This window comes from Cydia fagiglandana, chromosome 18 (assembly GCF_963556715.1).
Source record: "Cydia fagiglandana chromosome 18, ilCydFagi1.1, whole genome shotgun sequence".
NCBI classification, from domain to species: Eukaryota; Metazoa; Arthropoda; class Insecta; order Lepidoptera; family Tortricidae; genus Cydia; species Cydia fagiglandana.
The window spans coordinates 12,073,483-12,090,711 of record NC_085949.1 but is presented as its reverse complement, the minus strand read 5'-3'; the positions used below and the strand labels follow the sequence as shown (position 1 = coordinate 12,090,711).

The following is a 17,229-nucleotide window of genomic DNA, read 5'->3' as shown; positions in this document are numbered from 1 at the left end:
TCTTCACGCTTAAACTGCTGGACCGATTGGGACAAAATTTTGTATGGAGATAGTTTGGGCCCCGAGAATGGACATAGGGTAGTTTTTATCAAACATTATCATCATTCCACACAGACGAAGTTACGAGCAGAATCTAGCTTAGAATATTTACAAAAGGAGCAACTACATCTAGGCGGATAAGTAACATAGAAGGGTATTATACTTAAATCTAGGCACTATTTGTTAAGATTTGTTGTTTAACTAAGTATGAATAATTAAATTTCCCTAAAAGGGAAATATCTCTCGTCTAAACGGTAATCGGCTAATCGTGGGGAATCACGGAACCAGTAACCAGTATTTCAATTTCACAAAACATGTGCAATTCATCTGATGTCGACCATTATTTCTGCAAAGTTTATTTGTTTTGAATTGGAGTAAGATTAGAGAACCCGCTGCAGTAGCGCGGGAGAGCTCTTTGGGAACGGTGTTCGATCGATACATCGATACGCACTTTCAAACGGTTCGCTTCAAATTTATAAATCGAACGGCTAATAACTAAACTTTTTTTTTAATTGGTAAAACAACTGGCCAGTATTTTAAGACGCTTCTTGCGGTTTTTTATAGGAGCAAAACGCATAAAATACTTGAACGGGTGTGCGTGTTATTGTTTTGGTTGCCTCACGTCAAGTGTAAGAGTTCTAAGAAAAATCTGGCTAATTTGTTACCGTTCGACAATATCCGGCCACTTGGCCCCGATCTGGGACGTGGATAAATTAGGCCAATGAAGATTTACCGCGGACATTCAAAAGTTGCCGGGAGATTTTTGAAAGACTCTATCTTTATACGTGCGAGTGTGTTATGATTGAAGTCAAACATAAATCATGCTGTCCGAGACAGTTTTGGATAACATACAGCCAGTAAGTAGAATTTGAGGTAATAACTCCATCTTGAAAATATAATGAACTGTAGAATTATGGACATAGATTATGGAGTAATACAGCTTAAAAATACCTAAGGCTAATAACTTGATCACAACTGCTGAAAACAGCACCTATAAGTCATATATGTCCATTGTCTGCGCAGTTAAGTAATTAAATTAATACCACTTATTCAGCTAAATTTCTATTATATTTGTTTCTATACTCCAATGCTTGCCAATGCCATCCATGAAACGCTTCTGCCCAACAGTGGCATTTATATCCAGGTACAAACGGCAACACTCTTAACTGTCCATCGGTGGGCCTTATGCCTTTTATTATAAGGTTTACGAACTGTTCAGTTAACAGTGTGGGCGATGGTACATGATGATGATGATGTCATTTATTTCTAACACTTCAAAGGCAACTGGGCATACTTGTAAAGGCTGGTCTACATAGCCGGCGCAATAGTAGCATTTTATGTAGGTATTAATAATAAGAAATATAAGAATGTATTTAGAGAATTCTATGCATTACTCGCTGCTCTGCCGAGTTAACCCCTTACCGCATACGAAGCCATATATGGCGGATATGATATTTAACTTTATTGACAGCTATTAAAGTTCAAATTTCAACAAATATTTTTTATTATATGCAGTAAGGGGGGGGGGGGGGGTAATGAAGGCTTGTGCCTCGGAAGAGAAAGAATTTAAGAATAATTTTCAGAACTCTGAGAAACTAGGAGTAAATGCTTGATGTTTACATTTATAATCCAGTACTTTATTTATGATCGAGAACACTATCAAGTTAAACGCCATGAGTACCATGATGATATTACAAAGATATAATATACACTAAAGACTACAAAGACTACACTACACTATATATATTTTATAAAGATATGGCTGAGATGATGATGATGATGATGATAATATACACAATGGTAATACAATTGAGGCCCACACTTCCAACTGTACACAAATATACCTACTTGATATCGATGGATCGATGGTCGACTGGTTGAGAATGCCATTAGGCATTTAAATAAATAAATATCGTTATGTTGGTGGAGTGGCCAGGCCTTTATAGTGAGAAGGGAACTCCACTCACGAGCCGCGTCAGTCGGACGTGTGTCTAAACAATTGCTAAAATAGACGTTACCTTTCTTAACATAAACACTTCGATACTAACAGCAACCACTCTCAACTGATCATTGGTCGACCTTAATTCGTTGCAATACGATTCATGAATGATCTGTTACTTTACTGTGTTGGCGATGCTCTTCTTCTTGGTCGTGACCTCATGTCTGAGGAGCGTGACTCCTATGGCGTATTCTTCCTATCACTGCTCTCCAGACCCCTCGATCTTCGGCCATCTGCATCGTTGCCTAGCAAAGTAATAGTTAGTAGCGAAGTCTGGTGCACGCCCTCTACTCCTTCGTTGGCGATGGTACTGGTATGTACTAGTAAATGGGTGTATATGGGGCTCTATCACCATCTTTAGAACACCAGTATCGTTCCAACCGAAATTCGACTTTCCTCTTCAGATGAGAGAGCAGTAGATATTGGTAATTCTGTTAAATTATCAACTCAACCGTTAGGCATATGACATATATACTTTACCGGCATGAGGTTTCACATAGACGAACAGGAATAGGATTGGAGACTGAATCCTTTGGCACAGTATACGGTGATTCCTTAACAAGCAAGTGGTATATTTGAAATTATTTTCCATATAATTCCGAGTATCGAGGACTGTCTAATTAAATCTAATGGACAACGTATTATTGTCAATACAGTTAACTGATTATTCATCTACCTTATTGCGACGACTTAAGGTATACCTGTGGTCAATTAGATTGTTGCTTTTATACTATCCGCAAACTGACGTCGGGGTCGTAAAGTTTCTCATTCACACTTGCACAGTCGAAGCAAGAGTAAAAGAGATGGTAATAGGATTAGTCGTATTACAGTAGTGTGACGAAGTTGTAAAGCTGTCAATGTAGATATTCGAGGACGGTATATTTGTTAATGTATAAATTCTGAGTTACTAGACTTTGAAGTAGTATAAGTGGCAGTATTGCGAGACTTAAACAAAGTCCCGATTTAACATTTCCAAGGAAAATCAAACATAACTTCAGAGAATGGATGTGATTGAGTCAGTTTGTTGGCTAGACTTGTGAGAAAACTGATGTGTAGTTACAATCCTGTGTCACTGTCGACACATTCATGTGTTTCTACGAAAATCACACAGTTTCAAGACTCAGTTTTCTTAGGATACCCACATATCTACATATTTGGAACTAGCGACCCGCCTCGGCTTCGCACCGGTTAACAAATTATACACAAACCATCTTCAAGAATCACTATCGATAGGTGGAAACCGCATGAAAGTCCGTTCAGTAGTTTTTGAGTTTATCGGGAACACATAAAACAGACAGACACGGCGGGGGACTTTGTTTTATAAGGTGTAGTGTTTATTCGGATGGTTCTCGAAGTGCACGCTGTAACTAGAAAAGGAAGAGGGAAGCTTTCTAGCAATATAAGATGTACCTACTTTGCATCATTGGTGTATGCACTTTAGTATAAACTCTGTCAATCTGTCTTTTCTTCCATTCCTATAATTTTCGGGACATTTTAGACTTTTTAAAGTATTTGTTAATAGGTAGCACTGTCAATCTGTCTTTTCTTCCATTCCTATAATTTTCGGGACATTTTAGACTTTTTAGAGTATTTGTTATTGGTAGCATTATTGTGAGTTAATGTTGGTTCGTATGGTGGATGTTAAAAGCGACAAAGTTTTTGCGGTACTAAATTAGAGGCTCCAATTTAGTATTGCAAAGCGACGCATGGACCTATGTAATATGCCGATTGCTATTTTAGCTGTTGAATAAGCTGTAAATTTAGCTGGAATTTGATAGCTTCCACCATTGCAGTTTGAATTCAGCCATGCAACATTCTAGCTTGCATTGTTTACTTTATAGCCTATTATAATGCAAGGTGAGAGATAGATGGGATGGTAATGTTTATGTTATCGATCCAAGAATAAGGAGCAGATTATGACTCTTTTGTTTTAGCATCATCTTTTTTTATAGTCGGTCGGGCGAACAACGCACATACCTATGCCCATAGGGTAAGTCCGAGATGATTTGATTTTGTTTATATTTAAGACCTGTAGGTTACCTACTATTTATTACATACGATGCTAGGGACTAAATGTCTTTCACAGACTCTTTCTGTTGATATGCTACCATTTTCACGGATCGACGGACGGACTAATCTACATACTTATATGTATAGACTTTACATAAGAGATTAAAACATTTCAAACTCCTAAGCTTAATATCTAATACCTTTCGAACTTTAGTTAAAACCACCGAGATCTTATGTTTAGTGTTTAAAATTTAAAACACTTCTTTGGTTTCGGTTTAAAAATGGAAAGCCATTCTTAAGATCATGTTAAAATATTTCCTCACGAATTATAAAATGATTGCAAACTTTACGCACTCACGCTGCTTAGCGTTCCAGATTGTTTCCTTAGATTAATGGGTTACCTCATACTCATAACCATCATTCCACATTTATTTATAGAAAGATGAGATTTAACACATATTATTGGAACGGCTTAAGAAATCTTATCGAATATTGCCTAACCGAATGTTATACATATACACGGTGGCTAAAAAATAATGCATTACCGTTGCCAGGGAGGTTTTGGGATTATACTGAGCAACTTTTACTATGGGACCAACCACGAAAATCGCGAATAAAAAAATTAGCCTCCCATAGAAAATGGACCAGCCAAAATGTATGAAACACTTGAAACAATTATTTTTTCTCGATTTCGGGGTTGGTCCCATAGTAAAAGTTGCTCATTATAATCCCAAAAGCTGTTATTTTTTAGCCACCCGGTATAATTTACACGATTATAGTCGTGGTTGTCGCCAACTTTACAACATCGAATAAATTGTGAAAACTGTCGAAACAGTCAAAAAATATTGGGGACTCTTGCATTATATTAGGCGCCATCAAGTATGTAAGGAATTTGATATAAATAGTATCACGGGCAGACGATAGCGAGACATGTGACATTCAATAAAAACATTTAGCGATTTGTTGCTACTACTAAAAACTAATAAAGTGAATTTTATTACTTTTTAAATGGTTTCATTGTAGGGTTAGCTATTTTAGACTTCCTGATAGACCATTAAAAATGTCAGTTCTAGACAGTTGAAAGCATTACGTTTTTTCTAGGATCGGTTCTAGGTTGATTTTAAGAAAAGACAATAATCAGAAGTAGGTCTCTCCCGAAATATGATTAAATTGGTTCGGCATGCGCGAGAGAAGCTTCAGTATTAACGCAGGCGCGCTCTGACCAGTAGCGAGATCGAGATGACGTCCAGAAACGCGCCAAAGAAAAAAAGAAAGTCGTTTAAAGATAAGGTTGGATTTTGTCACGTGTTCATAACTTGTCGTTGTATATTAATCCAAGCATAGTGTGAGTAGTGTCATGTGACAGTTGTGTGACGATGGCGACTAAAGTGGGACTTTAACCATGTCGATTTTTAGAGCAGGATAATTGAAGCGCCAAAAAATCCAGTTATCTGAAGGCTGGCCTACATGCAAAATAAATTGTTCTTTTTTACACTTTATAAAACAAAGTCCCCCGCGTGTCCGTCTGTCTGTGTGTTGGCGATGAACTTCATAAACTCAAAACTACTGAAAGAATTTTCAAGCGGTTTTCACCTATCAATAGAGTGATTCTTGAAGATAGTTTAGGTGTAATTTGTTAAGGTTTGTGTAAACCTTGCGAAGCCAAGGCGGGTCGTTATAGTTTTATATAAAATGTTATTCTATTTTTTGACGTGATGTGATGTGATGAGTGATCCCATTTGCCTAATCCAAAACATGATGTTTCTACCTTTAACTTTTAACGTAAAGTTTTCTCTTTTGTAAAATAAATATTAATATTAAATAAACAAGAAGCTTTCTAGGTGTTTACACTCTACAGTATCTTATTTTATTTTTTCATACAAACGTACAGCTGCCTTGTTTGCCTCTATACTATGTTTTTGATTGGTTGACAGGAAATCACTAATAACTTTTAGGATTAGGTAGACTGATGTAATAAGGACTTCTTTTAATCAGGTATTCCGCCAAGGCAGTGCGCGATGGTGCGTGGGCGTGGACCAGGTGACAGAGGACTCAGACGACCTGGAGGCTGGCTATATCTCCAGCGACGAGTCAGCGAGGGGCATAGACCTGGGCGAGAGGATCAGGGTTAAACCCAGTAGGGACATCTGGCCTATAGGTAAACATTGGATAACTATATCTTTATCTTGAGGCGTTACTTCAATGTTTACGATACTGGGTCGGCATGGACGAGGTGATAGAAGACTCGATTGGCCTGGAATCGGGCTGTATCTCGAGCAACGAGTTTGCCAGAAGACTTGGGCAAAAGGATATAGGCCTAACCAAGTAGATGGTACCCATTTGGTAGATGGATGCCTACGTAATCTTGGATCGGAGGTAAACTTCTTTGTTCTAATAATGCAGCACCTCGATGGCTGATTGAAGATGATCTTCCGCTCCCAGTATTGTGTTAAAATCAATATGACCAAACTTTTGATTGGTAAGTAAGTATGTAAGTAGTTTTTTCTATTTCTTGCAAACTTATCGTTACTATATTTATATTTCAGAGAGAATACAGTATGTGTTACGCCAACTCCCACATGCTGACACATTATACGCTCTCATTGAAGTAGGGCAGTACGAACAAGTGTTGGAATTAGCATCGCAGCCAGAGGAGAGGAAGACGGCCGCGTTGTGGACGTGCTGGCTGGGACGGAGCTCCTTGCTGGCTAGGTTGCTGAAGGTCGGGGTCGATCCGAACTGGGCTGATGATGATGGCAGGTAAGTCAAGACACTACACTTTCATTGAAGTAGGGTAGTACGAGCAAGTATTGGAACTAGGGTCGCAGCCAGAAGAGGAAGACGGACGCTTTGTGGACGTGCTGGCTGGGACAGAGTTCCTTGTTGGCGAGATTCCATAAGGTCGGGATCGACCTGAACTGGGCTCTGGACGACGGCAGGGAGATCCATATAAAAGATGGTTAATTTTTCACGATAAGGAGTTGTTAGACGAGAAGAGAAGACTCACGGTAGATCCCAGACATTAAAATAAACTTTGCCAATCAATTGGCATATACCTATTCATTTGATCTCGATACGATGCTTTTTGGAAACCAGGACCACCCAGAACAGTTAAATATCCTAGAAAATCCTAATCCAACGATACAATTCTAGGATAATACCTAAATAATAATAAAGATCAGTTCAATTAAAAACCTCCTATTCATCCTTTCGTTTGGATGTTTGTTGAAAAAAACCACAAACTTTTCAGGACCTGTCTACATTTGAGCTGTTTAGTGGCCAGTGAAGAATGTGTCAAACTGTTACTGGAACATCACGCAGACCCTAACAGATGGGACTGTTATGACGATGGAAAAGCTACACCACTACATTGTGCTGCGAGTGCGAAAAGTTTGGCTTGTGTTAAGGTGAATGTTATTGCAAATTATCATGACTGTGATGGCTAAGAATAGTTTAGAATACGGTCCATCCAGTTTTGTGACAAATGTGCCCCTACGTAGACCATTTGCTGGCGAATTTTGATTGCGAATAGTTCCGATCTTTTTGAGTTATCGCAAATTCTTACAGTACATGCGACGTAAACGTTTTTTACTATCTATGCTAAAATTTATAAGTGTTTTTGTCTTCCCTATCAGAGTCCTATATTTTTTTTACAGATATTACTGGAAAACGGTGCCGACGTAAATGCGGGCTTGAGTGATCGATCGCCACTGCACTACGCAGTACTGAGTGACGCACCGGACGTGGTCGGCTTGTTGTTGGAAGCCGGCGCCTGTCCTGATACTCCGCAGGTAGGTCTGGATAATCGTGTATATGTAAACAGGACTGTCTGGTGTTAAACGAATGTGTCATGTTTTTAGTTTTATTCCCCCGTAAGTGTACTTTAATCGGGCTTTTAAATATTATTTTCCAGGTATTCACAGAAACGCCACTCCACGTAGCAGCCTCCCTAGGCTCGGCCAAATGCATGAAGCTACTCCTAGACGCAGGAGCCGACGTGAGAGCAGCGTTTGGACAGATGAGGTCTACAGCTTTACACCTCGCAGCGGAAGACGGGCATGCAGAGTGCGCTAGGTTACTGCTGGATCACAATGCGAGGATTGACTGCCCTAATTATAGAGAGCAGACACCGCTTCATTTAGGTATGTTTTGATTGAAGTGTGACATCTTTCGTAGGCAGTATGAAGCGACTTAATCCGACGTGAGAACAGCTTTTCCAGCAATGAGTTACGGGTGGGCTTAAAGATGGTTGCCTTGCTGAATGGTTTCTTTTCTGGGTTTGCCATAAATTATAAAACGACGAATGTAATACATGACTGAAGGACATTGCATAATCGTGTTGAGATTAATCATTGGCATTTAGACTGTAAGTTAAACCCCTGGGAAGTGGATGAGCACTTCTGTCATTAAATAACTATGAATTTTGTTTCAGCTGCCTTAGCTCAATCCGTAGAGGTGGTGGAGCTCCTAGTCGGTCGGCGGGCCGACGTCCACGCCAAAGATGTTGACGGCCGAACGCCCCTCCACGGCTCCATCGTCAGAGGGGCCCGGGCGTGCGACGTGGCGAGGATATTACTCACCTTCGGTGCGGACCCTAACGCGCCGGACGAGTTTGGATACACGCCGCTGCATATAGCTGCGTTGAATGAGTTTTCGGCGTGCGTGTTGTTGTTATTAGGTAGGTAAATATTTTTTCTAATTTCTTCTAGTCGAAAGATGTTCATTACGCAATGCAGTAGATATGCATCCAACAAATATCGCCAGAATAATCGAATCGGTTCATTGCGATCCTCATCTAACAGACATCAGTAGCCTTTAATAAATGGCGATCACTTGTCGACTTTGTCTGACGCTACTGCTTCAAACATTTCTGAATAAATATTATAGAACGGCTCAACTTATGACATCACAAAAATCATCATTGTATAGACAATTTCTGTTCCTGTTTCAGACTACGGAGGTGACCTAACCCTTCGCACAAACGGCGGCGTATCCGCCCTATCCTTCGTCGTCCGCCGCGTCCCGGACGTGGTACCCCGCTACCTGTGCAAGTTCGACGACGCGGTCCATATGAGCGAGCACGAATTAGGAGATGTCGACTGCGAGCTCACTATTGACTTTAGGCCTCTTGTGCCGAATTTGAGCCGCGGGGAGGCCGAGTTGCTGCTGGCGTTTATTGAGGTAGATAGCCCAGCCCACTTAAGCGAGCCACAGAAGCCTAATAACACGAATTTATTGAGAGGGGACAGTAGCTTTTAACAGTTTCAACTGTGTGCTGGTTTAGCCAATCGTACCTTAAGCTTTTGAGTTCCAGATATTTTTAGCTTTTCCACGTGCTCAATTCACTCTACCCTGAATCAATCGCGGAATCTTTCTTTGAGTGGATATTTTAGTCACATTGTACCAATGTTAGGGTCCTACTGGGACGTAGAAATAAAAACGCGGACTGTATCAAAATAGGCTGGTTTATTCCGCCTTAAGGTGGTTCGCCTAGGTTACTCAAAACTTAACTCTCGCTAGATGGCACCACTTTTGCAAAATTTCAGATTTTATTTTTTTGTGAAATGGTCTTGGTATTTGTATACTTAAAAGTATGTTTCGCGCACTTTTTAAGTAAATATTGAACTATTAGAATAAACATTGAATACTTCATTGTGCAAAAACCACCTTTTTAATTCGACGGAGTGTTGCTGTCACGCTTTTTCCTACTATTACTCACACATGCAAACAGTGTTTCCGTGATCCTTGTAGTAGACAATTTCACACAACGTAAGTATGTTGCAATAGCGTAACGGTATGTTCGTGGAAATACGTGCAAGAGGATTGGGGTTCAAGACTGGTGCGAGTAGGTAATTTCTTTTCGTTTCTCCTTTGTGTTATCTTACCTTTAAACGAGCAATTATTATATATATAATTATTTATTTATATACATATTTGGATGGTATCAGAAACGGCTCTAACGATTTCGATGAAATTTGCTATAAGGGGTTTGATCTCTTAGCTAGGTCTATGAGAAAACGCGCATTTTTGAGTTTTTATGTTTTCTAAGCTTTGGTCGGTCTCCCAGATATTCAATCTCCGCTTGGCAACTAATCCCAGAATTGGCATGCGCACTAGTTTTTACGAAAGCGACTGCCCTGACCTTCCAACCCAGAGAGTAAACTTATTTGGATTAGTCCGGTTTCCTCACATTGTTTTCTTTCACCGAAAAATAGGTATCGGTGTGTAAATAGGTAGGTATCAAATGCTATTTCGTACAAAAGTTCGAAAAATCATTGGTACGAACCGGGGTTAGAACCCGTGACCTCCGAATTGCTTTCGGCTAGGCCAGCAGCGCTTCCCCCACATACTCAGTGTTATCAGGTTTTTTAAAAATCAAAAACGATTACTTATGAAAGCAGAAGAATATAAATGATCGTATTAGATTTATAATTGTTACATATTTGCCGTAACTAATTTTTAAAATGTGTTTTTCAATTAAAATACACGTCAAGATTGTTTACCTTATTTCTAATGCTAAAAAAAACAAACTATAGTAATAATTGTGTTTTTCATTCATAGACAAAATCCATTATTTTTAACCACAGGAAATTTTATACACTACTTTTTAGGGTTCCGTACCCAAAGGGTAAAACGGGACCCTATTACTAAGACTTCGCTGTCCGTCCGTCCGTCCGTCCGTCCGTCCGTCCGTCCGTCTGTCACCAGGCTGTATCTCACGAACCGTAATAGTCCGTAATAGACAGTTGAAATTTTCACAGATGATGTATTTCTGTTGCCGCTATAACAACAAATACTAAAAACAGAATAAAATAAAGATTTGAATGGGGCTCCCATACAACAAACGTGATTTTTGACCAAAGTTAAGCAACGTCGGGAGTGGTCAGTACTTGGATGGGTGACCGTTTTTTTTTTGCTTTTTTTTGTTTTTTTTTTTTTGCATTATGGCACGGAACCTTTCGTGCGCGAGTCCGACTCGCACTTGCCCGGTTTTTATTGCAGTGAAGATGTCCTGATTGTAAAAATCAGAGAGATTAGGTAGAGTATAATTACTAATTATCTTTGTAAAAATAAAACAATACGTGTAGCCCATACTTAATAATCGATTTATGATAATAAGAAAACTTAAATAAAAATAAAAAAACAATACGAAATTTAGGTGTAACAAAAATACAAAAAGTTATGTTCCAGCATACAATGACTGGGGATCGAACCGGGAATCTTCCGTTTGCAAGCAAAAAAGCGACTGTTTGCATAACACGCCATGATAGTTCTTAGCTAAGCTGACGAACTTCTCGCTTAGGTCAATTAACTACCTGTCAAATATCAGTGTCAACAAAATTGCACTAAACATGACGGCACTCCAAATTCGAGCCGTGGTCAGCCCGGCAACGTCGGAAATGGAATGGCAACGTCGCAAATGTATCTGTACACGACATTTGTGACACACACATACGTAAAATTGATGAAAAGTTAACTATGATTTTTGCATGATTTCTGTATGAAACATTGTTTTCCTGTTAATTTCGCGCAAACGAATATTCGAAAGAAGATAAATGCGAAAATATTTGTGTACTAATAGTGTGTAGTTACTTAATGAGCTTTGATTGAATTTTGTATGAAAAGCGAACCACCTTAATAACAACGAGAAATTCCGGTCAAACAATTATAAGAGTAAATTCGGTATTCGTCCGTTGCCGGTGACGTAGGTAAAGCCAATATTTATAGATTAAGAGGCGTAAGAAAAATATTTATAGATTGAATGAATTTCAGGTGGGCCGTAAAGATGTCCTCAAACATCCGGTAGCCGAGACGTTCCTGTTTCTCAAATGGAGGCGGATAAGAAAGTTTTTCGTTCTAAGTTTCCTCTGTCATGCCTTGTTCATCACTATGTACAGCGTTTATATACTTCGTAAGTCCAATTTAACGTCGTGTTGGTAAATAAATATAGGTATTTATGCCCGTCTGTATGTACTATTGCCAAGGGATTGCCGACTAACAGAGGGTTTCGAGGGACAAATGTAAAAACCCTAATCGAAACAAGCATAATAATATGATGCAAAACATGGGACAGTAAAACAGTACCATTTTTCCAGCATGTACCGACTGATTATTTGACACAAACAAATATAACAGATTAACAGATCCAAACCGAGCTATGATGAATTAGATAATTGATACCATTTTTTGTCAAAGAATTATAATATTTACATACATACATATAATCACGCCTATTTCTCGGAGGGGTAGGCAAAGACCACGGAATTCCACTTGCTACGATCCTGACATACCTCTTCTTTTTTTAATCAATAAAAAATCCTGTTTCAGAAATTTACCTCTGTGAAGAAGTGACTTGCGACGTATCATCGTCTCTCAGCCCGCTACAATACCTAATAATATTACTAAACATAGGTTTCCTATGCAAGGAGATCTTCCAAGCGTGCCTGGATTGGAACGCGTATATTCGCCAATGGGAGAACTGGTTGCAATCTACCATCGTGTTGGGAGTTTTCTTAAGCACTGTAAGTTATGTTATGAAACAGGTCTTATTAATTAAACTGTTTAAAAATTATAATTTTATTTATTTATCGTATGGCATTAACATTACACTGTTCATTCATTACATAGCTAATTTATAATCTAAATCTACATTTTTCCAAGTAGGTGATGGCTGCACTCGTTATGGTCTTAAAATCTTCCACTGGGCCGTCGTACTTTGTGAGTGGGCACTCCAAAACAATATGCCGAACAGTTTGCTTTGGGCAACCGCATTCGCAGCATTCTTGGTCGCTCCATCCCCATTTTTTCCGGAGGTAGGCACAGTGGCCAATTCCTGTTCTCAGGCGGTTGAGCATGCACCAGGTACGGCGTGATTCATTGAAACCAGGCGCGTGGCTCCGCGGGTTTAGTTCAAAGAGATCAGATGGAACGTCTGCCTGCGACCATTCTTCGGACCAGGCGTCGTTCAGGTTCCACTGGGAGCGTGGTTGGTGGATAAGGAGAGCCGGTGGGTTTCTGGACTTCAGCCTTGTGCACCTGAACGTAGCCAAGTCTCTATTCAGGGGTAGTTCCGGGCGTTCAAGGGCTTTGTCGGCTTCTCTGAGCAGGTGGTGTTTGCGGCGGAGGTGAGGAGGCGCAATTCCACTTAGAGCTGGGAGCCAGTGCACAGGGGTGGGCTTCATGCATCCCGTGATGAGGCGCATCGTAGCATTTAGCTGCGTATCAATGGCGCTCGTGTGGGCACTGTTGAGCCATGCGGGGGCGCAGTATTCAGCTGTTGAGTATACAAGAGCCAAGGCCGATGTTCGTAGGCAGCTAGCCGAGGCTCCCCACGTTGTCCCCGTTAGTTTTTGTAGAATGTTATTCCTGGTCCTAAGTTTTGCTGCGGTGTTGGTGAGGTGGGAGCTGTAAGTCAAACTTCGGTCCAGAGTAACACCTAGGTATTTGGGAGACGGGTTGTGATTGAGCACGGAGCCCCTGAACGAGATGCTGAGTTTCTTGGTAGCTAGTCGGTTGTTCAGATGGAAGCAACACACTTCAGTTTTCGCGGCGTTGGGACATAGGCGCCAGCGAGTAAAGTACTCGTCCATGACAGCAAGGTCGTGTTCTAAGCGGTTTTCAGTGGTGCTTATATTGCGATCCTGCGCGACTAACGCTATATCGTCAGCGTAAGCGAATTTCCTCGATTGAGTCTCTGGCATGTCGTAGATGTACAAATTAAAAAGAGTGGGAGCCAAGACTGATCCCTAATAATTATAATATACATAAAAAATCCGAAGAAAACACAAACATTAGGTAATAACACGACGATAAATTAGTAGATTATGTGCCTCAGTGTTCCAGGGTAGGTAATATCAACGTTTTTTGTAATATTTTTCCTGACTTTGCTCACCAATGGCGTCTTCCTACCCTAAAAACTATATATTTCTTTTTTCGAAAGAATCGAAGAACTTTTAGTGGTTGCACAATTTGAAAAGGTAGAGTGAGAACCCCATACATTGCGTGAAAATGAACTATGTTCTAAAATTACAAAATATAATGAACCGATACTAAAATCGAATGAGAAAACTAAATTTTGCGTCTAAAACACGATAAAAACACTTTTCCCCTGGAAACAGGTGGAAAAACTGGAAAATCTTAACTAGAACATTTATCGAGTGACCAAAATCCAAGTTTACTACTAATTTTAAAATGTATTTATATGTGGAAGGTTCGGTATCACACTACTCTCCGCTTTGATGGTAGCCGCTTAAACCATTTTCTACCCTCCGCTGTAGAGTCGTTGGTTACTTGAACAATCTTTGTTGATGATGTACAACCTCTAAATGTTGCCCGAATTTATAATTTATTTAATGTATAGTATTTTTTATCAGTTAGAACAAGAATTCGAGCGAAGTCAGATGAAAATTAAAAATTCGGAAAAATAAAAACCCTAATGTCTGTGTATAATATAGGATCCTGAGTAATCCTGACCGAATTTTAGCCACTCTGCATTTTTTCGAGAACGATTTTATAGCGCAACTGCTGATCGGTTGATTGAATTCACGATTATTGACCAACACACACATATGAAAGGTTAAAATTGATGAATTAATTCCAGATACCCATATGGGAGAAAACGGAGACAACGCAACTCCACACGTCGGACTGGCAGCATGACGTAGCCGCCGTCACGATATTCTTCTGTTGGTTGGAGTTAATGATGATCATTGGCCGATTCCCAACTTTCGGCCTTTATGTCCAGATGTTTACGACCGGTAAGTAGTACGTAAATATTGAAGATGAGCTAATAATGAAGACTTTTAATGTCCATGGTTGTGCTTCTCCGGAAAAAAGTTGATCTTGATGAAGAGACGTATCAATTCTGTACATTTTCTATATGGAGCCAAGAGAATAAAAAACCGCATCAAAATCATCGTTCGTTTTGGTAATCGCACAAAAAAAACACACAAACTCTGAATAAACAACACACATTAACGATCGTATACATATACCGACTCCTATAGGGAACTCTCAAAGTTACCTAGATCTAAATATTACTAACTGACGCTTTCTAGACGAATTGTTTTTGTTCGAATCAACATAAATTGGAGAAGAATTCTATAATATTTACTCGTCTCTGCCCTAATTATAATTGTAATTTATGACAGCAAACTAAAATTTCTCTTTATTTCAGTGACCGTAAACTTCGCAATGTTCTTAATGGCGTATAGCTGTCTCTTAATCGCCTTCGGTCTGGCCTTCAGCGTGCTATTCAGCAACTACCCAGCCTTCCAACTACCAGCAGGCTTAGTAAAGACCGTCATGATGATGTCAGGAGAGCTGGAATATGAGGATATATTCTATAATAACTGTACGAACTCGCAGATACAGTATCCGCTGACGGCGCATGGGATGTTTCTGATATTTGTGCTGCTTGTGACCGTTATTTTGACTAATTTGTTGGTCGGTTTGGCGGTCAGTGATATACAGGTAAGATAATTAAGCATAATAAACATTTTCTATACAAGTTTTTATGGCAGACTGTACTTTTGTTAACACAGTCATCTACTGCTCATCAACCCGATCAAAAACGACATCAAACTTAGTATATTGTTGATTGAGGTATCTATCGATTCTTTAGCCCCTGAATATGTAAATAGAAGGTTATTATTATAATATAGGCTAGATTATGTTTCTATATTTTTGTGAAGTCGATAATGGTATTAACAGAAAAATAACGTGTGTACAATACGTTGTGCACACCGGAAAAGGCGGTAAACGCTTCGAATACACGAAGTTACTTTGACCATTACTTTCTTGTTTTTAGTAGGTACAAAATTAATAAGTCATCCATTTTTTATCTTGATTCTTTACTTATCTTATCTTATAACTATCCTCTTAAATTTTATTTCAGGCTTTACAAGTATCCGCCGGTTTAGACCGACTGGTGCGCACGACGCAGCTGGTGGGCTACCTCGAGAGTATGCTATTCAGTTCCTTGCTATCATGGGCGCCCAAGCAATTAATACTGCTGTTGCGATTTGGGGCCTTACTCACGGCGTCGCAGTATACAAGGACGTTGAATATAAGGCCTAACGATCCAAGGGAGAATAGAGTAAGTTTATTTAATATTCTAAAAGAAATAATCGTGGTGTACCTACTCCTGTGAAGATCATGCATGTCCTGCAAGAGAGGCATGCAGATATCTGCTGGACGAAGAAAGTTAATACAAATTCAACAGTTGAAATGAAAATTTAACAACTGAGTGCAAAAATGAAGAATGCAGTACACACAAACGCGGCGATCTCATTGATGCGGATCTTTACGCTACTTCGGTGCGTGAGCGAGAGAGCGCTATGCTCGTTTGTAGCTCACACATCGTAGAGGCGTGCGAATCCGCATCCTACGTGAAGACCGCCTAAACCGTACCTACATTAGCATAAAGATGCACTGTCGTATAACCGCGAATGTCATTTAAAATCTAAACAAAGCATTCATTAATATTCATTAATTCTCTTTCAGATTCCAAAGGAACTAATATCATCAATTTACAAAATGGTCGCCAGCCGTAAAGTCACCAAGCGCAGCATACGAAAAAACAACAACTACGAATGCCGAATAGAATGCAAAGAGGAGGTGGAAACAGAGAAACCTCAGCAGTTCAACAAAAGAAAAAGTAACCTCTATGACAGATATTCGTCAGAGGGACAGAACGTAGAAAGAAGAAAAAGAACAACTTCTAGTTCGGACAATAGAAATAGGCCTGGATCAATGAATATAGGTGCTAGGTGCTATACAGGAAATATGTATGGTTGATATAAAAACTCAGCTGGCTGAGCTGACTAAGAAAATTAATAAGTTGGTTGAGACTACAGATTCCAGATTATGTACAATTGAGAGGAGATTAGATGATAGGGATTATTCAACACCCTAAAAAAATGTTTTTTTTTTTTAATATAATGTTTAATTATTTGGTATCATGTGTGTGATATTCATAGAGAACTATAGACTATCTAGTCATAAACTCAGATAACTGTGGAATAAGGACAGCACATGAATTGTCATTGTGGTATAGGTATACATAGGGGCTATTCATAAATTACGTCATTTCAAATTAGGGGGGGGGGGGGGGTCTGGACATCGGGTGATGGTAGCATGACGTAGGAGGAAACAGGGTCATTCGAAGCATAATTTTTGGA

At 39.6% G+C, this 17,229-nt stretch overlaps 2 protein-coding genes across 2 annotated transcripts in view; one reads left to right on the top strand and one right to left on the bottom strand.

Moving 5' to 3' along the window:
* LOC134673621 (ubiquinone biosynthesis monooxygenase COQ6, mitochondrial) overlaps positions 1-17,229 on the bottom strand; it is a 33,369-nt gene that overhangs the window by 13,356 nt on the left and 2,784 nt on the right. The gene's annotated exons all lie outside the window — the stretch shown is intronic.
* LOC134673436 (transient receptor potential channel pyrexia-like) lies at positions 602-16,968 on the top strand. Its single transcript, XM_063531425.1, is given in 15 exon segments — positions 602-896; positions 6,044-6,206; positions 6,595-6,808; positions 7,299-7,455; positions 7,705-7,839; positions 7,962-8,190; positions 8,481-8,726; positions 9,000-9,229; positions 11,822-11,960; positions 12,377-12,570; positions 14,649-14,805; positions 15,225-15,520; positions 15,945-16,145; positions 16,553-16,816; positions 16,818-16,968. Coding segments are annotated over 15 exon segments (2,808 nt in total). The 5' UTR covers positions 602-860; the 3' UTR covers positions 16,965-16,968.